The sequence below is a fragment of the Bidens hawaiensis genome, unplaced genomic scaffold (assembly GCF_021521415.1).
Source record: "Bidens hawaiensis isolate Kalapana, Puna unplaced genomic scaffold, B.hawaiensis_p1.1 tig00061210_1, whole genome shotgun sequence".
In the NCBI taxonomy this organism is placed as follows: Eukaryota; Viridiplantae; Streptophyta; class Magnoliopsida; order Asterales; family Asteraceae; genus Bidens; species Bidens hawaiensis.
In genome coordinates, this window is record NW_027501023.1 from 56,525 (window position 1) to 71,870 (window position 15,346).

At 38.8% G+C, this 15,346-nt stretch overlaps 1 protein-coding gene across 1 annotated transcript; it reads left to right on the top strand.

Moving 5' to 3' along the window:
* Positions 1-6,954: 6,954 nt before the first annotated feature.
* LOC143603306 (putative protein S-acyltransferase 23) lies at positions 6,955-10,849 on the top strand. The gene is made up of 7 exons (XM_077080136.1): positions 6,955-7,098; positions 7,635-7,808; positions 7,894-8,034; positions 8,799-8,911; positions 8,982-9,000; positions 10,552-10,650; positions 10,754-10,849. The coding sequence occupies exons 1-7, from the start codon at positions 6,955-6,957 to the stop codon at positions 10,847-10,849; spliced, it is 786 nt and encodes a 261-aa protein (XP_076936251.1).
* Positions 10,850-15,346: the final 4,497 nt, after the last annotated feature.

The following is a 15,346-nucleotide window of genomic DNA, read 5'->3' on the forward strand; positions in this document are numbered from 1 at the left end:
AGGCTTTTTCTTGCTTCGAGCCCCAAATATATGGTTTACCTTTGTGCGTTAGAGCTGTTAAAGGCAAAGCGATCTTTGAGAAGTTCGAAATAAATCGCCGGTAATAACCAGCTAAGCCCAGAAAGGAACGGATCTCGGAAGGAGAGGATGGCGTAATCCAGTTCTTGATTGCTTCAATCTTGGATGGGTCGACATGAATACCCATCTTGTTTACAACATGACCAAGAAACTGTACTTCATCAGACCAGAATTCACACTTGGAAAGCTTAGCATAGAGTTGCTCAGCTCTAAGCTTTTGCAATACCAATCGGAGATGTTGCTCATGCTCGGCCTTGGTCTTAGAATACACCAGAACATCATCGATAAACACGATCACGAATTTATCCAAGAAAGGCCTACACACCCGATTCATTAGATCCATGAAAACGGCGGGTGCGTTGGTTAGACCGAAGGACATGACCAAGAATTCAAAATGGCCATAACGAGTTCGAAAAGCAGTCTTCGGAACATCTTCATCGCGGATGCGCAACTGGTGATAGCCAGAGCGGAGATCAATCTTCGAGAAACAAGAGGCACCTTGGAGTTGATCAAAGAGGTCGTCAATACGCGGTAAGGGATACCGGTTTTTAATGGTGAGTTTGTTCAACTCGCGGTAATCAATACACATGCGAAACGATCCATCTTTCTTTTTAACGAACAACACCGGAGCACCCCAGGGCGAAGTGCTAGGGCGAATGAATCCTTTAGCAGTCAACTCTTGAAGTTGGCTTGCCAATTCTTGCATCTCAGCGGGCGCAAGACGGTAAGGAGATTTAGCTACGGGGGAAGCACCAGGGACAAGATCAATACGAAACTCGACTTCACGAGCGGGAGGGATACCAGGAAGATCATCAGGAAAAACTTCAGGGAAATCACGCACAACAGGGATATCGCGAAGCTTCTTCTCTTCAGCAGGTTTAACCACATGGGCTAAGAATGCAATACACTTCTTCCGCATGAGTCTTTGGGCTTCGGCGCAAGACATAAGTTTAAGACCACTGGAGGGTTTTTCGCCGTAAATATGAAGATCACCATTTTCTCGAGGTATGCGAATCAATTTCTTGGCGCAAATAACTTCGGCGCGATTCTTCGAGAGCCAGTCCATACCAATGATAACATCAAAGCTTCCAAGAGGCATGGGGATGAGGTCGATCAGAAAATCGTTTTCGTTAAGGTTAAGCGTGCAATCTTTAATCACTGAGTTTATTAAAACAGTTTCACCATTAGCCAATTCAACTGAAAAATCTTCTTTTAAGTCATCGCGCGGTCGCGCAAGCTTCTGTTCGAAGGCGCGAGAAATAAAACTTCGATCGGCGCCAGTATCAAAAAGTATAGAAGCATAAAATCCGTTAAGCAAAAATGTACCATTAACTACGTCATTATTCGCTTGCGCTTGGTGCGCGGTTATATTAAAAGCTCGTCCGCGCGCCACTTGGTTCGAAATTTGGTTCACCGGATTCGCTTGTGTAATCTGAACTTGTAGTCTTGGGCACGCGTTCCGGAAATGACTGGGATCACCGCAGTTAAAGCACGATCTGGGTCGTGGGTTTTGGTAGATTGATTGTGGGTTCTGCGGGTAGACTGGTGGTGTTGGCGCAATTGGGTTGGCGGGAGGGACTCTACAGTTCTCAGCAGTGTGACCAACGCGGCCACATCGGTTACATTGTCGACACGGGGTCTGAGTTGGGTGGTGAAGTCTACAGGTTGGGCAAAAGGGTTGGGTTCCTGTGTAAGGTTTCTTAGGTGGCGGGGCAGGGAGTGCTGGATTGGTTAAGGCATAGTTGTGAACTACAGGGGGAGTTGGGTAGGCTGACAGTGGGTTAGGCGTGTAAACTGGAGGTTGATAAATGGGTTGTTGGACAATGGGCGGGTTGGTAAGCGCATAGGCTTTGCGCCTGCGCTTGAGGTTGTTACGGTTATAGGGTTCAGGTTTGGTTTCTGTTGGTTCAGGGACAGTCTTGGTGAGTTTGGTCTTTTCTGTTCCCCGCAGGAACAGGGTTCCTGCTCTGACATGGTTGTCGCTGAGCACAGCGGCCAACTCGATGGCGTCAGAGAGGGTTGCTGGGTTTCTGGCCCATACAGAATCTTGAATTTCCATGGGGAGACCCCCAAGGAATTTCTCTATGGCTCGGCGGGAAGGGGTAACAAGGTGAGGGACCAGCAGGCTTAGTTCATGGAAGCGCGTCGCGTACTCGCGCGCTTCACCGCTGTATTGCTTAAGATTCCAAAATTCCTCCTCCAGGCGCTTAATTTCGTTGGGAGGGCAGAATTCTCGCGTAAGAATTTCCTTGAATTCCTCCCATGTCATGCTAGAAGCAGCCTCTGCGCCACGCGCATGAGCTACTCCATTCCACCATGTAAGCGCTCTGGATTCCAGGACACTGGAAGCATATAGGGTTCGTCTGTCTGAGGGGCATTGGGTGTGAAGGAAAGTGTTTTCTATTTTCTCAAGCCACTGGAGCATCACGGTGGCTCCTTCAAGACCTGTGAACTTTGGAGGGTTACCCGCGTTAAAGGACTTAATGTTATAACTCGAGGTGTTGGTATTGTTTTGGCTCAAAGCTTGGGCTATTGCGACGGCCATTTCCTGGGAACGTTGCTGTCTACGCATGCGCGAGGCTTCTCTTCTCTGAAATCGGCGAGATAGCAGAGGCATTCTATAAAAATTTTAATTTTAGTTAATATCTTGGTTTTAACGCAAAGTATAACCTCGAAAAGCTTGGTTTCACGGAGTCAGTTACTGTCAAAAGTTAAAGTAAAATAAATGACCCTAAATGCAGACTTAATAAAGGTAACAAATTCGAATCAAGAATCGACAATTCATGTATCACCATGACTTTCCGAATTCCCAATTTAAAATATACGAGCAAACGAGTATTGGAGATTGACGATTCATGTATCACCATGACTTTTCAATCTTCAATATAAAACATACAAGAAAATGAGTATTGGAGGTTGACAATTCATGTATCACCATGACTTTTCAAGTCTCCAACCTCAGAACATAATCGTAAATGGAAATTGAAAATCAACTATTCATGTATCACCATGACTTTTCGGATTTTCAATCCCAACAAACGAATATGTAAGTAAAATCAATAAAAATCGAAATTCACAAAAATCGAAATATCGCGGAATAAAACATAAAATCATATACTGCGCAAGTGCGAGCATATTCATAAATAACGAGTAATTAACAATAAGCGTGCAAACATGAGATTTCTCTCATGCGCGAGAAGGGACTCTTAGGTATTCTAGGCCGTTACGTCTAACCACCTATCCTAAAGTCAACGAGCTCTGATACCAATCTGTAACACCCCGACCAAAGGCGGATTATACATCGGGGCGCCACATATTGCTTCATTACTCGCGACACTATTGGTGTCAATATTTATTAATACACATTTTATCGCGCACGCGCAGCGGGAAAATAAAGAACATAAATCAAACATAAATCAATATATTATAAATTATAACATTCAAACAACATTAACTTGTCTTGATACATTTTAATTCTAGGTCCAAAAGTAAAAACGTCCTACGTGTCCACAAGCTCCAAAACAGCTACTGCAAACCTGAACATGTGTTAAAATAAACGTCAAACACTTGCGTGTTGGTGAGAAATCAAGTTTAATACAATACATAGATAGCCATAAATCTGCGCGCAACACGTGTATGTCTGGTGTTTAACAAGGGTGCAATCAGATTGTGATCAAGCCTAGATAGATCATAGCTCATAGTTCATAGTTCAATCCGTGCTCCCAATTGAGCACAAAAACGAGAAAACATCTGTGCAAGTGTAAACAAAGAAAACCGTAAACGATAGGTCTCCCGTGTTCATCTAATGGTACCATGAAAACTTCGGAATAGGCCGAACAAAGCGGTTAATGATACACATACAAATAAACAGCCAAGTAAACGTCCTCAACACATGGGATACTGCGCGACTAAAGTTCATAAACAAGTTTAAGACTCTAAGTTTGTATGAACACATGAACATCCCAAAGCATTTAAAATAAAAAGGGATTAGATACGAGATAACTCACTTGATAAAGATGCGATGATAGATATGCAAGAATCAACTCTTAAACCAGCAAAGTTAACCTATAATTAAAGATTATTGTTTTAACGATTGGTTTTAAGTCTTGATTATAAGTTAGCATAATTAATAAGTAAACTATTATATATAATATATATTACCGGAAAAGCAGGAAGAACAAGGAGGAAGACGGAGGCAGAGAGGGGGGCGGCAGGAGGACAACGGCAGAGAGCAAAAAGGGAGGAAGAGATAATAAGTGTAGTGTGTGAAGTGTTAAGAAAATACTACTATTATTTATAGGCAAATCCAAGGGGACATAAACCCTAGAAAAGATCTCCAAAAGTAAAGAAAAGATATCAACAGTAAAAGATTCCAAAAGCAAGATATCAAAAGATATGGCAGCAAGGAAAAAGAGAAAAAGGCTGACAGGATTCAGAAAAAGGCATGGGAGAGGACAGATAAAGTTACTGGTTAAAGCATGGAAAAGCAGATCTCAAAAGATAATGTCAGTCACTTTTTCTACCAACCAATGGGGTTGGTACGCATGCTGCGCCGAAAGTAACTATTCAGACATTAGATAGGTTAGGTCAACAGCTCAGAAGATAAGACAACACAAAAGCATACAGGCTGGATAAAACAGAAGACTAGACTAAAGGGTCAAGCGCGAGAAGGCTGAGTGCGCGAGCGCGAAGGCTGGCACAACAAACCTTAGCGTGCTGCGGGAAGAATCACAAATCCTTAGCGCACTGCGGGAAGGATCACAAATCCTTAGCGCGCTGCGGGAAGGATCACAAATCCTTAGCGCGCTGCGGGAAGGATCACAAATCCTTAGCGCGCTGCGTGAAGAACCTAGAATTCTAAGCGCATCGCGGGAAGAACATTCATAGCGCGCTGCGAGAAGAGTTCTCTTCACGCATCGCAGGAACAAGATGTCTTCACGCAGGCTTCCATGTAAGGAGTCTGGCGCGTGGAGCTGCGCAGACAACCTTAGGCGGGAAGGAACAAAGGACAAGCAAAGAGTTAGAAGAAAAAGAGGGAAACAAGGCTTAAGGGCGGGACGGCGACAAAAGGGAAAAAAAGGCGGAAAGAGAGAAGGAGAGGGACGGGACGGCGGAAAGAAAGAGAGAGAAAGAGGCGGGAAGGAAAAGTATATTATTATTATTAAAAGTAAAATATAAGTATAAATATTAAATAATAAAAGAAAGAGATCGGGTCAGAGAAACGGGTACCTGGGTCGGGTCGGATCGGGTCAGATGTCACATATATCGCCAAGGAACCAATAACCGATATATCACTGATATATCGGTGATATATCGGCGATATTGACTGCATAGGGTAGGAGGAGTGACAACATGATCTTGAGCTGGTTCTTCAACCTCCCTTTAAGGAGTATCCGAATTTGGAGAGTAGTTTATTCCATCATCACTATCACTTTTATTGTCTTCCACAGCTTCTTGAATTGGTGAGCTGGTATCTGCAAAAGTGAAAACATTAAAAACCGAGGCAATTTCAGCCTCAACTGCAGCGTCAGCATCACATGTTCGTTGAGTCTCACTTGGCGGCTCTTGCTCACCTGCCTTATTTCCACCAGTGGCTTCATTGCCACCACTGTCATCATCATCATCACAGCTCTTGTCACGCGGCTCATCAAAACTATCATACGTATCATCATCATCCTTGTTTTTATCATCCTTTTTTCCACATCATCATCATCCGAGTCATCATCATCAGACTCATCATCATCTTCACCATCACCATTTTCACCATCACCTCCTTGAGCCATCGGCTGTTGATCAACAGGATCCACCGAAGCAGCAACAAGAGCAACCACAGTAGAGCAGGAGCACTCACTTGTGCAACCAATATAGTTGCAACAAGAGCGGAAGTCATTGCATTGACCTACCTAGTTGAGGTGGCAGTAGTAGCAACGAGTTCAGTACTCACGATGGTTCCAACAACCATCAATGGCTCTTCAAAACTTGTACTCAGACCAACGCCGCTTCCACCGGCTTCTTTAGTGGAGCACTGTGAAAGACTCCATGATTTATGCCTTGAGTCTTAATTCTTTCGGCATCAGCAAGGAGTCTAGCAAGAGCATACCTTCTTCTGTTGTTTGGCTCAGTTTTTTACTCATTGCTTTCTAGGAATCCACTATAGGTGTTCATCAAGTGAGTCCTCAGATTCACCAAGTCTTGATCAGTCATCCGCATTACCTCCAAAACATAAAGGTAATGGTTGACGAGGGACTCATTTACCGTGTTTTGACCACCATTAAAGTCTTGTTGATCATCAATTTCTCATTCGAGCAGCTCAGTTCTTGTCCTCGACCTAACGCTTTCACCCATAAACCTGTCCATGTCCTTAGATGAACTGGACCCACTCTCCAACAAACTAACGCTTGAACCCATCCTCTCAAACTCCATTCATGCTTGATCAAGAGTCGAATCTAACTCCCTCCTCAGATTGTTTGCAAAGTTGGAGGATGAAGGAAAATCAGTTTTAAGATGAGAAACTCTTGATTGGAGCCGTTCCATCTCATCATGTTGTTCAACATTTCGTAAAGAGTTTTGATTGATTAACTCTTGTTAATTGCTTATTCTCTTTTGAAAATTCCCGATCAAACTTTGTTGACTCTCAATCCGAACTCTATCAAGATCCCGGCTTTCTTCCAACTGAACTACTCTTGAAGCAAGAGCATCCCGCTACCTTGTTACCTGCTCATTGATAGCTTGCTGATCTTTGACGAACTTGATCAACAGAAGCTCTTTCTTAGCATGATTTTTGTTTGCTTCCTGAAGTGCCTTAATCCTATCGAGGATAGGATCTCGAAACACAAGGGACTTCTTCGATTTACTGCTGGGATAGGGGTGGCTTATATGATAGGGCTTTTGAGTGTTGAGGGAGGTGTGGTTGATATGGTTGAATGTGGAGTGGTTGGAATAAGCATGGTTAAGGTTTGGGTCAGGAAGGATGTTGTGATGGTTAGAAGTAGGCTTATGGGTTCGGTTGTGGTTGCTAAGGTTTGTATGATGGGTTGTGAGTGGATGGATGATGTAAAGGTAGAGGTCCAAAATGATGTGCCTCTAATTGGAGAAGTGAATTGATATGTGGGTGATGTTATGGGTGTGGTAGTTCTAGGTGGTGATAGCACTACTAGAAAAATAGTTTTTAATGAATAACAATCTATGACTCGCGACTATTTATGACTCGCAAATGTGTGTGTTATAAAAAAAGAGTAATGTTTTCTAAAAATTAGAAGATTTATGACTCACTTTTTCGCAAGTCATTAAGCAGTAGTCATAAATTAAAAAAAATTATAGATACATGATTCTCTTTTTTACGAGTCATTAAACATTTGTCATGAAATAAAAATTAAATAAGAGAACATGTCACAAAGCCCCACCATTTCAATGGTTTGGTTAGAGCATACCACGCAGTTGGCATCTCCGTCATACCCATCACGGCCTCTGATCAATCGGTTTCATTCTGTGCAATCGGCTCCAGGAGTGGCCGAACCTCCACCCTCCTACATATCGGACAAAGAACAGACCCGTAACAAGTTGTAATCGTTGACGTATTTGGTGCTTGTGCTTACGGCGATCTTCTCAAATTAATAAAATTCGTTGAACAAGACGGTGTTTCTGTCAATCAACCGGATGGTAATGGGTATTACCCACTTCAATGGGCTGCTCTTAATAACGTTGCTGATGTTGTTCACTATATTATTGAGGTATGCATGTTTGTTGGTTAATTATGTTATAAATTAGTTAATAGTCAGATCTGTGTGTTTAGATCTTAACTGCTTTTTTTGATAGCATGGCGGTGATGTTCATGCTGTTGATCACGTGGGGCAGACCGCGTTGCATTGGGCGGCGGCTTGGGGTTCTCTTGCGGCTGCAGAGGTGTTGTTGCAGAATGGTGCTCGGGTTGAGGCTGCTGATGTGAATGCTTATAGGGTAAATTATTTTAGCTTTGTGCAAAATCAGCTGTAGATTAGGAATAGGGGTGTAAACGAGTTGAGTTGAGCCTGAGCTCAGGTTGTTTTGACTTACGAGAGCTCAAGCTAGAGCTTGGCTTGTTTTGAGCTCTTTTATAAAGCTCGACATTGGCTCGTGAATCGTTTTTTTATGATGAGTTCTGCTATTGTTTATTGTTAATTAATTAATTTTTATATATTTTTAGTTATTTTGAGAAAAACCTTAAAAGTGTCTAAGCTCAGCTTGACCTCGTGTGCAGTACCTTAAACAAGCCTAAGCTCGGCTCAAGCTGGCTATGCAGTGTGAAATGAATACGTACGAGTCCAAATGAGTTAAAGCTTACGGGGGGTGTTTGGGATTCCTTATTACCATAAGTTATTAGTTACAAAAGTGTTACATTTAACTTATTGCCATAAGTCATAAGTTACAAAAGTGTAACTTATGACTTATTCTGCTCACAAGTTTCAGTTTTTGCTAAAAGCCTTATGACTTTTTAGAAAAGTTTTAAGTCATAAGGAGGGTAAAATAAGCAATCCCAAACACCCCCTAAATATACACAAGGCTCGATAACTAAACGAGCTTTATTTGAGGCTCAGGGTCGATAAGGATCTGCTCATTTTGAGCTGTTTATCGATTCAATCTCGTGTAGCTTGCGAGGGGCTCGACTCGTTTGCACCGCTAATTGTGAATTTTGAAGTTAATAGTCTAGTTGTAAAAGCTTATAGTTGTGGGGTTATCTGCAGGCAGTTCATGTTGCAGCTCAGTATGGTCAAACATCATTCTTAAATTACATTGTAGCCAAGTATCATGCTGACTTTGATGCATCAGATAATGATGGAAGGACCCCTCTTCACTGGTATGCTAATATTAATTAAAAAAATTAAATGGAATATTCTAGTAATATGTTCTTATTTATGCTTAATTAGGGCTGCTTATAAAGGATTTGTAGATACAATTAGATTACTTCTTTTTTTGGGACGCCTTTCAAGGAAAACAAGATAAAGAAGGTACTTACCTTTTGTTATAATGCATTATAACTTCTCATATTATGGATCAGAAGTTGATATATTTGTGCTGAATAATATATACTTTTGGATAATTTTATACTTGACCAAAAACTTTGTGGATAGTTTTATACTTGACCAAGAAATGTCCCATTTTGTATGAAAAAAAATAAAAAAATAAAAAATGTAACATTAAAACCCAAAAGTATATAAGAATTTAAATAACAAGGGACTCACTACTTATCATTTTTTCACTTATACAAACGAACATAAACAAACACGAACATGTTCATTTTCCAAACAAATGAACATGAACACAAGTATTTGTTCGATTAAGTGTTCATGTTCGTTTGATTCAATTACAGTTCTACTAGTGGTTGTTCAATACTATTTTGCAGTTAGAGTTTATATGAAACGATCTTTCTTTTTGTCAGTTTCCATGCATCGGACTCTTATGAATGTATATGATAACGCCCCTTCGGTAGCTAAGGATGCATTTGTGGTCCCCAAGTGCTTCTGTTATTGGGGATGTTCAAGTAGGGGCTGGGTAGTTTGTTTGGTATGAATGTGTTTTGAGACGTAATGGTTGCACATTTTGACTTATGTTGATTTTGGTAGTCTTGTACATTCCTTTAGCTGAAATTGGTTTTCTTATTTATTTCTTTAACAAAAGTGGGTTGCTATAAGCTTGATCATATTGCAGCTAACAGTAATAATGAACTAGAATTGATATATTGATCCTGCAACACTATATTAATTGCAAAGAAGTTGATAAAAAGTAGATAAATTAATAGGTGACAAAGTTGAAAACAAAAATGGACCGATTCCATATCGTGAATAATAGGTGATAAATTAATTTTGTAGTTGTATGTTTAGGTATATGAGCCAAGATAAATTAATTCTTGTTCGTAGATAAAATAGAACTAAGTTGTTTGACTTTATTTGGTTTTTGAATTTTGTGGAAACCACTGGGTGTTGGCCGTGTTAGACATTAAAACTACTACTTGTTATTATCTGGATTCCTTAAGGCCTATCGATTTTAATCCGCGTCTGAGGCAAATTATTCTGATATGCACGCGGGCTGTTCTTATCTATGCGCTGATCTGATGATCTGCGCGTTATTCTGATATGCGGGCTGTTATGATCTGGGCTGTTATGATCTGGGCGCGTTATCCTGATCTACGCGTTATTCAGATTCTGATTTTAACTGCACGCTACTGATCTGCACGCGCGCGCTAATATGATCTGCTCACGCTGAATTGGACGCAAATAAAAGAATACGACTAAAATAAAAGTATTTCTTTTCAACTTTGTAAAAATCTGTTTCATACATGTGTGATTATTTCAACTTGAAGTCATAATAGTTAACTTGATTAGTGAATTATGAGATGATGTTTTCAGTTATTAGGCTGCCTTCAGTTTAACACACACAAAAACAAACTTGTATTATCATTTAATCATAATATGTAACTTTGAATATGTTATTCTGTAGGATCCAACTCAACTGGGAAGTATAGAGTGCAGATATTATATCTTAAACTTCATGAAGGAGGTAGTTCATGACGGACTTGACATACTCGTCAATAACAATGTAAGTGTAATTTACTCTTTTGCTTATTGGTGTGTGTTGGTTTGTTTTTATCGAATATGTTTTGACCCGACCAAGTTTGTAACGTCTGTTTTTTTCTTTTTAGGTTGGTGGAGGAAAAGTGGTATACACGGATGCGGATCTTAATGTTGTTCGTGAAGAATCATCGAGCTATGCGGTTCAGTTTGTTTTCCGAGAATGATTTCTTGTATTGACTAAACGAATATTTTTTGTAACATTTTGATGTAGGGTGTTTAATTAACAAATGAAATGAAATGTTTATTTTGTATAATTGTGTCATTAATTTAAATATTAGTATGTGTAATAATAATAAAAAAAATAGTAAAATAATTTTTTTTATTTTAAAATAATACCATGACTTGCAATTTTGCGTGTCATAAATTGCAGTCATAAAAGCGTGTCATAAACACGAGTCATGAAATGTGAGTCATAAGTAATGACTCGCGTCTGCGAGTCATCTGTACCCATTTATGACTCGCAATGCGAGTCATTAAAAGCCTTTTTTCTAGTAGTGTGGGGTTTGGTTATAGGTTCAGTCTCGGCTTTGGTGGTTATGGGTAGGTTTTCTAGGATTGAAGGCAAAGGTTCATTTAGTCTGGATGGAGAGGTTTCAGGTGGTGTAATGGGTTCGTCTCAAAGGGTTAGGGATTTTGATTTGGATTTGGATGTGGACTTAAGTAGGGATTTTGATTGGGTCTTGGATGTGGATTGAGATTTTGATGGGGTTTTGGATTGGGTTTGGTTATTTTAACTTGTTTGGCTTTAAGCTTCTCTATGGTTTTGGCTTGGGTGGTGGTGATGCTACGTGAGGGTTAGCTATGGTGGTGGTTTATGTGGTAGATGGTGTGGATGCTAAGGATTCACTAATCATAGATGCTAAGGATTCACTAATCATAGCAGAAACTGAAGGAAATATTACCTTGAGTCTAGGCGTCTTTGCAGAAGCGGACTTCTTGGAGTCCTTCATCCGCTTCAAACGTTTTAGGGGGCGCTAAGTTTTCTCCTCTTCAACAGCAGCAGGTATCTTCGATGCTTCACCAGTCTTTCTCTTTCCCTTATCGTGCTTATGCTTTGACCGGTGCTCACCTTCCACATCAGTCTCTGGTTCAGCCTCAGTTGTCTCAGGCTCAGCCGCAGGCTCGTCCTGCTCTTCTTCTTCTTCAACATCATCACCATCATGACCATCATCGTCATCATTGATCGTCTTCACTATCCCCTTAACTTCAATCTCATCACTATCATGTTCGGTCTCAGCAAACTGACCGAACTTGACCCCAGGCTCTTCACCTTGATACTTATTTACACTCCTCCTAGTAGGCTCAACCATAGCCTTGAATACTGATTGTTGAACATCTTCACATGATGAGGCTCAGATGGCTCAACAACCTCTCCTTCATCATCAACTTCTTCTGGATATACAGGTCTTGTAGTGTTGGGTAGCAGAACATCCAGAATCCGTTGTACGAATCTGGGATACATCATTCTTCGCTTCTTTGCTAGCACATTAAATTGCATGTGCTTGAAGAACAACTTGGAGTAGTTGTACTTCTTATTATGAGTTAAGCAAAGCATCACCCCAACCCAGTCAGCTCTGAGTTTATCAAACCTTCCTTTTTGTGATGATAGATAACTTTCCACAATATGAAATAACAACTTCCAATAAGACGGCAAAGACGGAAGATGCCTCTTCTCGTAATTGCTCCATTCAATATCATAACCTATCTCCCAAAGATATCCCGCAATCTCTGCTTTTGTGAATGATTTGAACGGATCACTAGCACCGTCCTTGATCTTTAAAGCTTGCCTTATTACCTCCTCATCCACAACAACACTTTGTTCAGCCACCGTTGATGTAATAACCATCCCTTTCTTTTCCGTCTTTGCCTTGGCCCAAAATTGCTCTGCCAAAGAATCATGATCCTCTGGGTCAACAGATATAGCATAAGAAAGTGGGCATGGTCGTAATCCCTTGATCATCGAGGTGAACACCTTGTACTTTCTCTTTTTGGGAAGCTCTAAGGGACAGAAGTTGTTATGATGCAACAAAAAAAGAAAAAAGAAAAGAAACATAAGTGTTGATAATTGAGTTTTAAAACAATACAAAAGGTTATGTAATATACAAGCTAATCAAGGGAAACAAATTAAGTAGAAAAAAAATAAATAGATATAAAATTAAACTAAAATAAAAATATATAAAATAAAAACTTAAAACTTACCAAAATTTGAATAAACAAGTTTGAAGATGATATATGAAAACTGTCTAAGTCCATTGTAATCTAATCGAGTCCCCATAATCTTTATTAGGTTAGTATAACAAGTTAGAATATCTGCCAAGTTCCAAGTAATCGAATCGAATGATAAGTCTCAACATATCTAATCGAACGAGAGTTCAATCCAATAGAATCATGGATTAATCTAATCGAATGTCTATTCGATTAGAATGATATATGATAAGATTAGAAACTAGGATATATTAAAAATTTACAAGTTTCATCTAATCTAATCGAATGTAGGATTCAATCTAATCGAATTAGAGTCTAATCTAATCGAATGGCATCGATTAGAATACTTTAGTCTTAACTCGATTATTTTGTCCTTGTACATTTTCTCAGATCCATGTTCATTCTAATCGAATGGCTATTCGATTACTTGGTCCTTTAATTGATTTTCAACATAAGTCTTCTCTTGTTGAATGGTGAACCGATTACATTATCCTTGAGATTTTTTATGACCAAAGTCCCTTTTATTGTCGAATGGGCATTTGATTACTTTGCCCTTAACATATTTTCTGACCAAACCTTTTCTTGTCGAATGGGTAGTCGATTACATGGTCAATCGATCACAAAGTCCTTACACCACTTTCTCACCCAGTGTATTCTAATCGAATATCTTATTCTATTAGAATAGATTATATCATTCAATTAGAATGGTTTAGCCTATTCTAATTAAATATAACTCAGATTCGATTAGAATCCCAAACATTTTCAAAAAGCATATATCTTTACAAAATCACCATTTCTGGGTTCATACACCCTCGTTTAGGGTTTATGGGTAATTCAAACCCATCTCCAAACACCTTTTCTGGGTCAATTGAAACCCAAATACTTCGATAAACCTAAACATTCAAAACCTATACAAACTACAATAAAAACTCAATTAAATCAACACAAAACTCCTAATGATACCGCTAACAATATCATAACATCAAATCAACACAAAATCAATATAACAACATCCTATTGGATCTGAACAGTTCCGCCAGGAACTGTTCAAGAACAAGAACAAGAACAAGAACAAGATGAAGATGATAAGCATCATTAAAGATGTTATACCACGGGTGGAGGATTCATCTCATGTTCAAGTATGATTATGAGAAGCATATTGTGGTTTGAAAAGTTAGATCTAGGGATTGTTGAAGATAAGATAAGGCGTTGGATAAAGGTAGAGAGAGAAAGTCTTAAGAGTGTTTGGTTAAACTTGAAAATGAATAACTAAATAATATTTTGAATGGCCCTTTTATAGGGTTAGTCTATCTTGCGATAAGGTCAAAACATCTCGAGTTTTAAATGATTTTACACTCTTGACCCCCAAACTCTGAAAATATTTACAAATTTAAACCCACAAAATATTTACCCACCGAATCCGAGCACTTTAAATATATACAATATATATTTTTGTTGGTTCGACACTTAACAACTTTGCATAGGGACCTTGATTTAAAAACCATTAACCTTTAAGAAACAAAGGTAAAACCAATTCATGATTCAAGATAAAATAAAATAAAATATAATAAAATAAAAAATTAAAATTAAAATTAAAAGTTAATACATACTTAATTATATTTAATATGTAGCAAAACAAAACAAAAGAAAATTAAAATAAATTTGAAGTAAAGATGAAATTATTGTTATACTAATTATACTAATTTAAAGGTTAAGCAAATTACATATTTTTGGTGAGAAAGATCTCGACATGGAATAACATCATCTGTTAACGTCATAGATCGCACTTCTATTTAGATATTATTAGGCCAAGAACCCAATATTGATTGTAGATATAATTTGTCTTCTTTAAACTTAACAAGTAATTTGATATCAATGTGATATGTTAATGTATGTATTAAGCACGCCGCTTATGTGGTCCCAATATAATCCAACATGCTACAAATTCCATCATACCTAGGGTATAGTTTGTGTTTATCAGTATCACCCCGAGTTGACTTCAACCCCCTAATGATTGATCAATACATTTTAATGCTTATTTAAACTTTTTGCAAATTTTCTTTCAAACAAAAGGTTTAACCGTGGACTTACTCGCCATACGGACTTACAAGCTTTTATATAAAGTGTTTAGGACTTACTTGTTTGCCTCACATTACGTGGTTCTAATATGCCCCTTTTTGTTTGTTACTTATCAACATTTTTGTTATTGATTTTAAATTCTTTTAAACACTTTGCAGTTTTCTGCTTTAACATTTTGATTTTTAATATTTATATTTAAAGCAAGAATAATTTTTATGGTGATCAATCACTAACTGGCTCGCGTATGACTGACTAATAACATTTTTTCCTTCATTGATATGACTTAAATTGGAGTCGATAACCGCTTCATAATGGTGTAACCACTAGCATAAACGAGAATTTAAGTTTATATCACTTTGGCACTTACTCATTTGTCA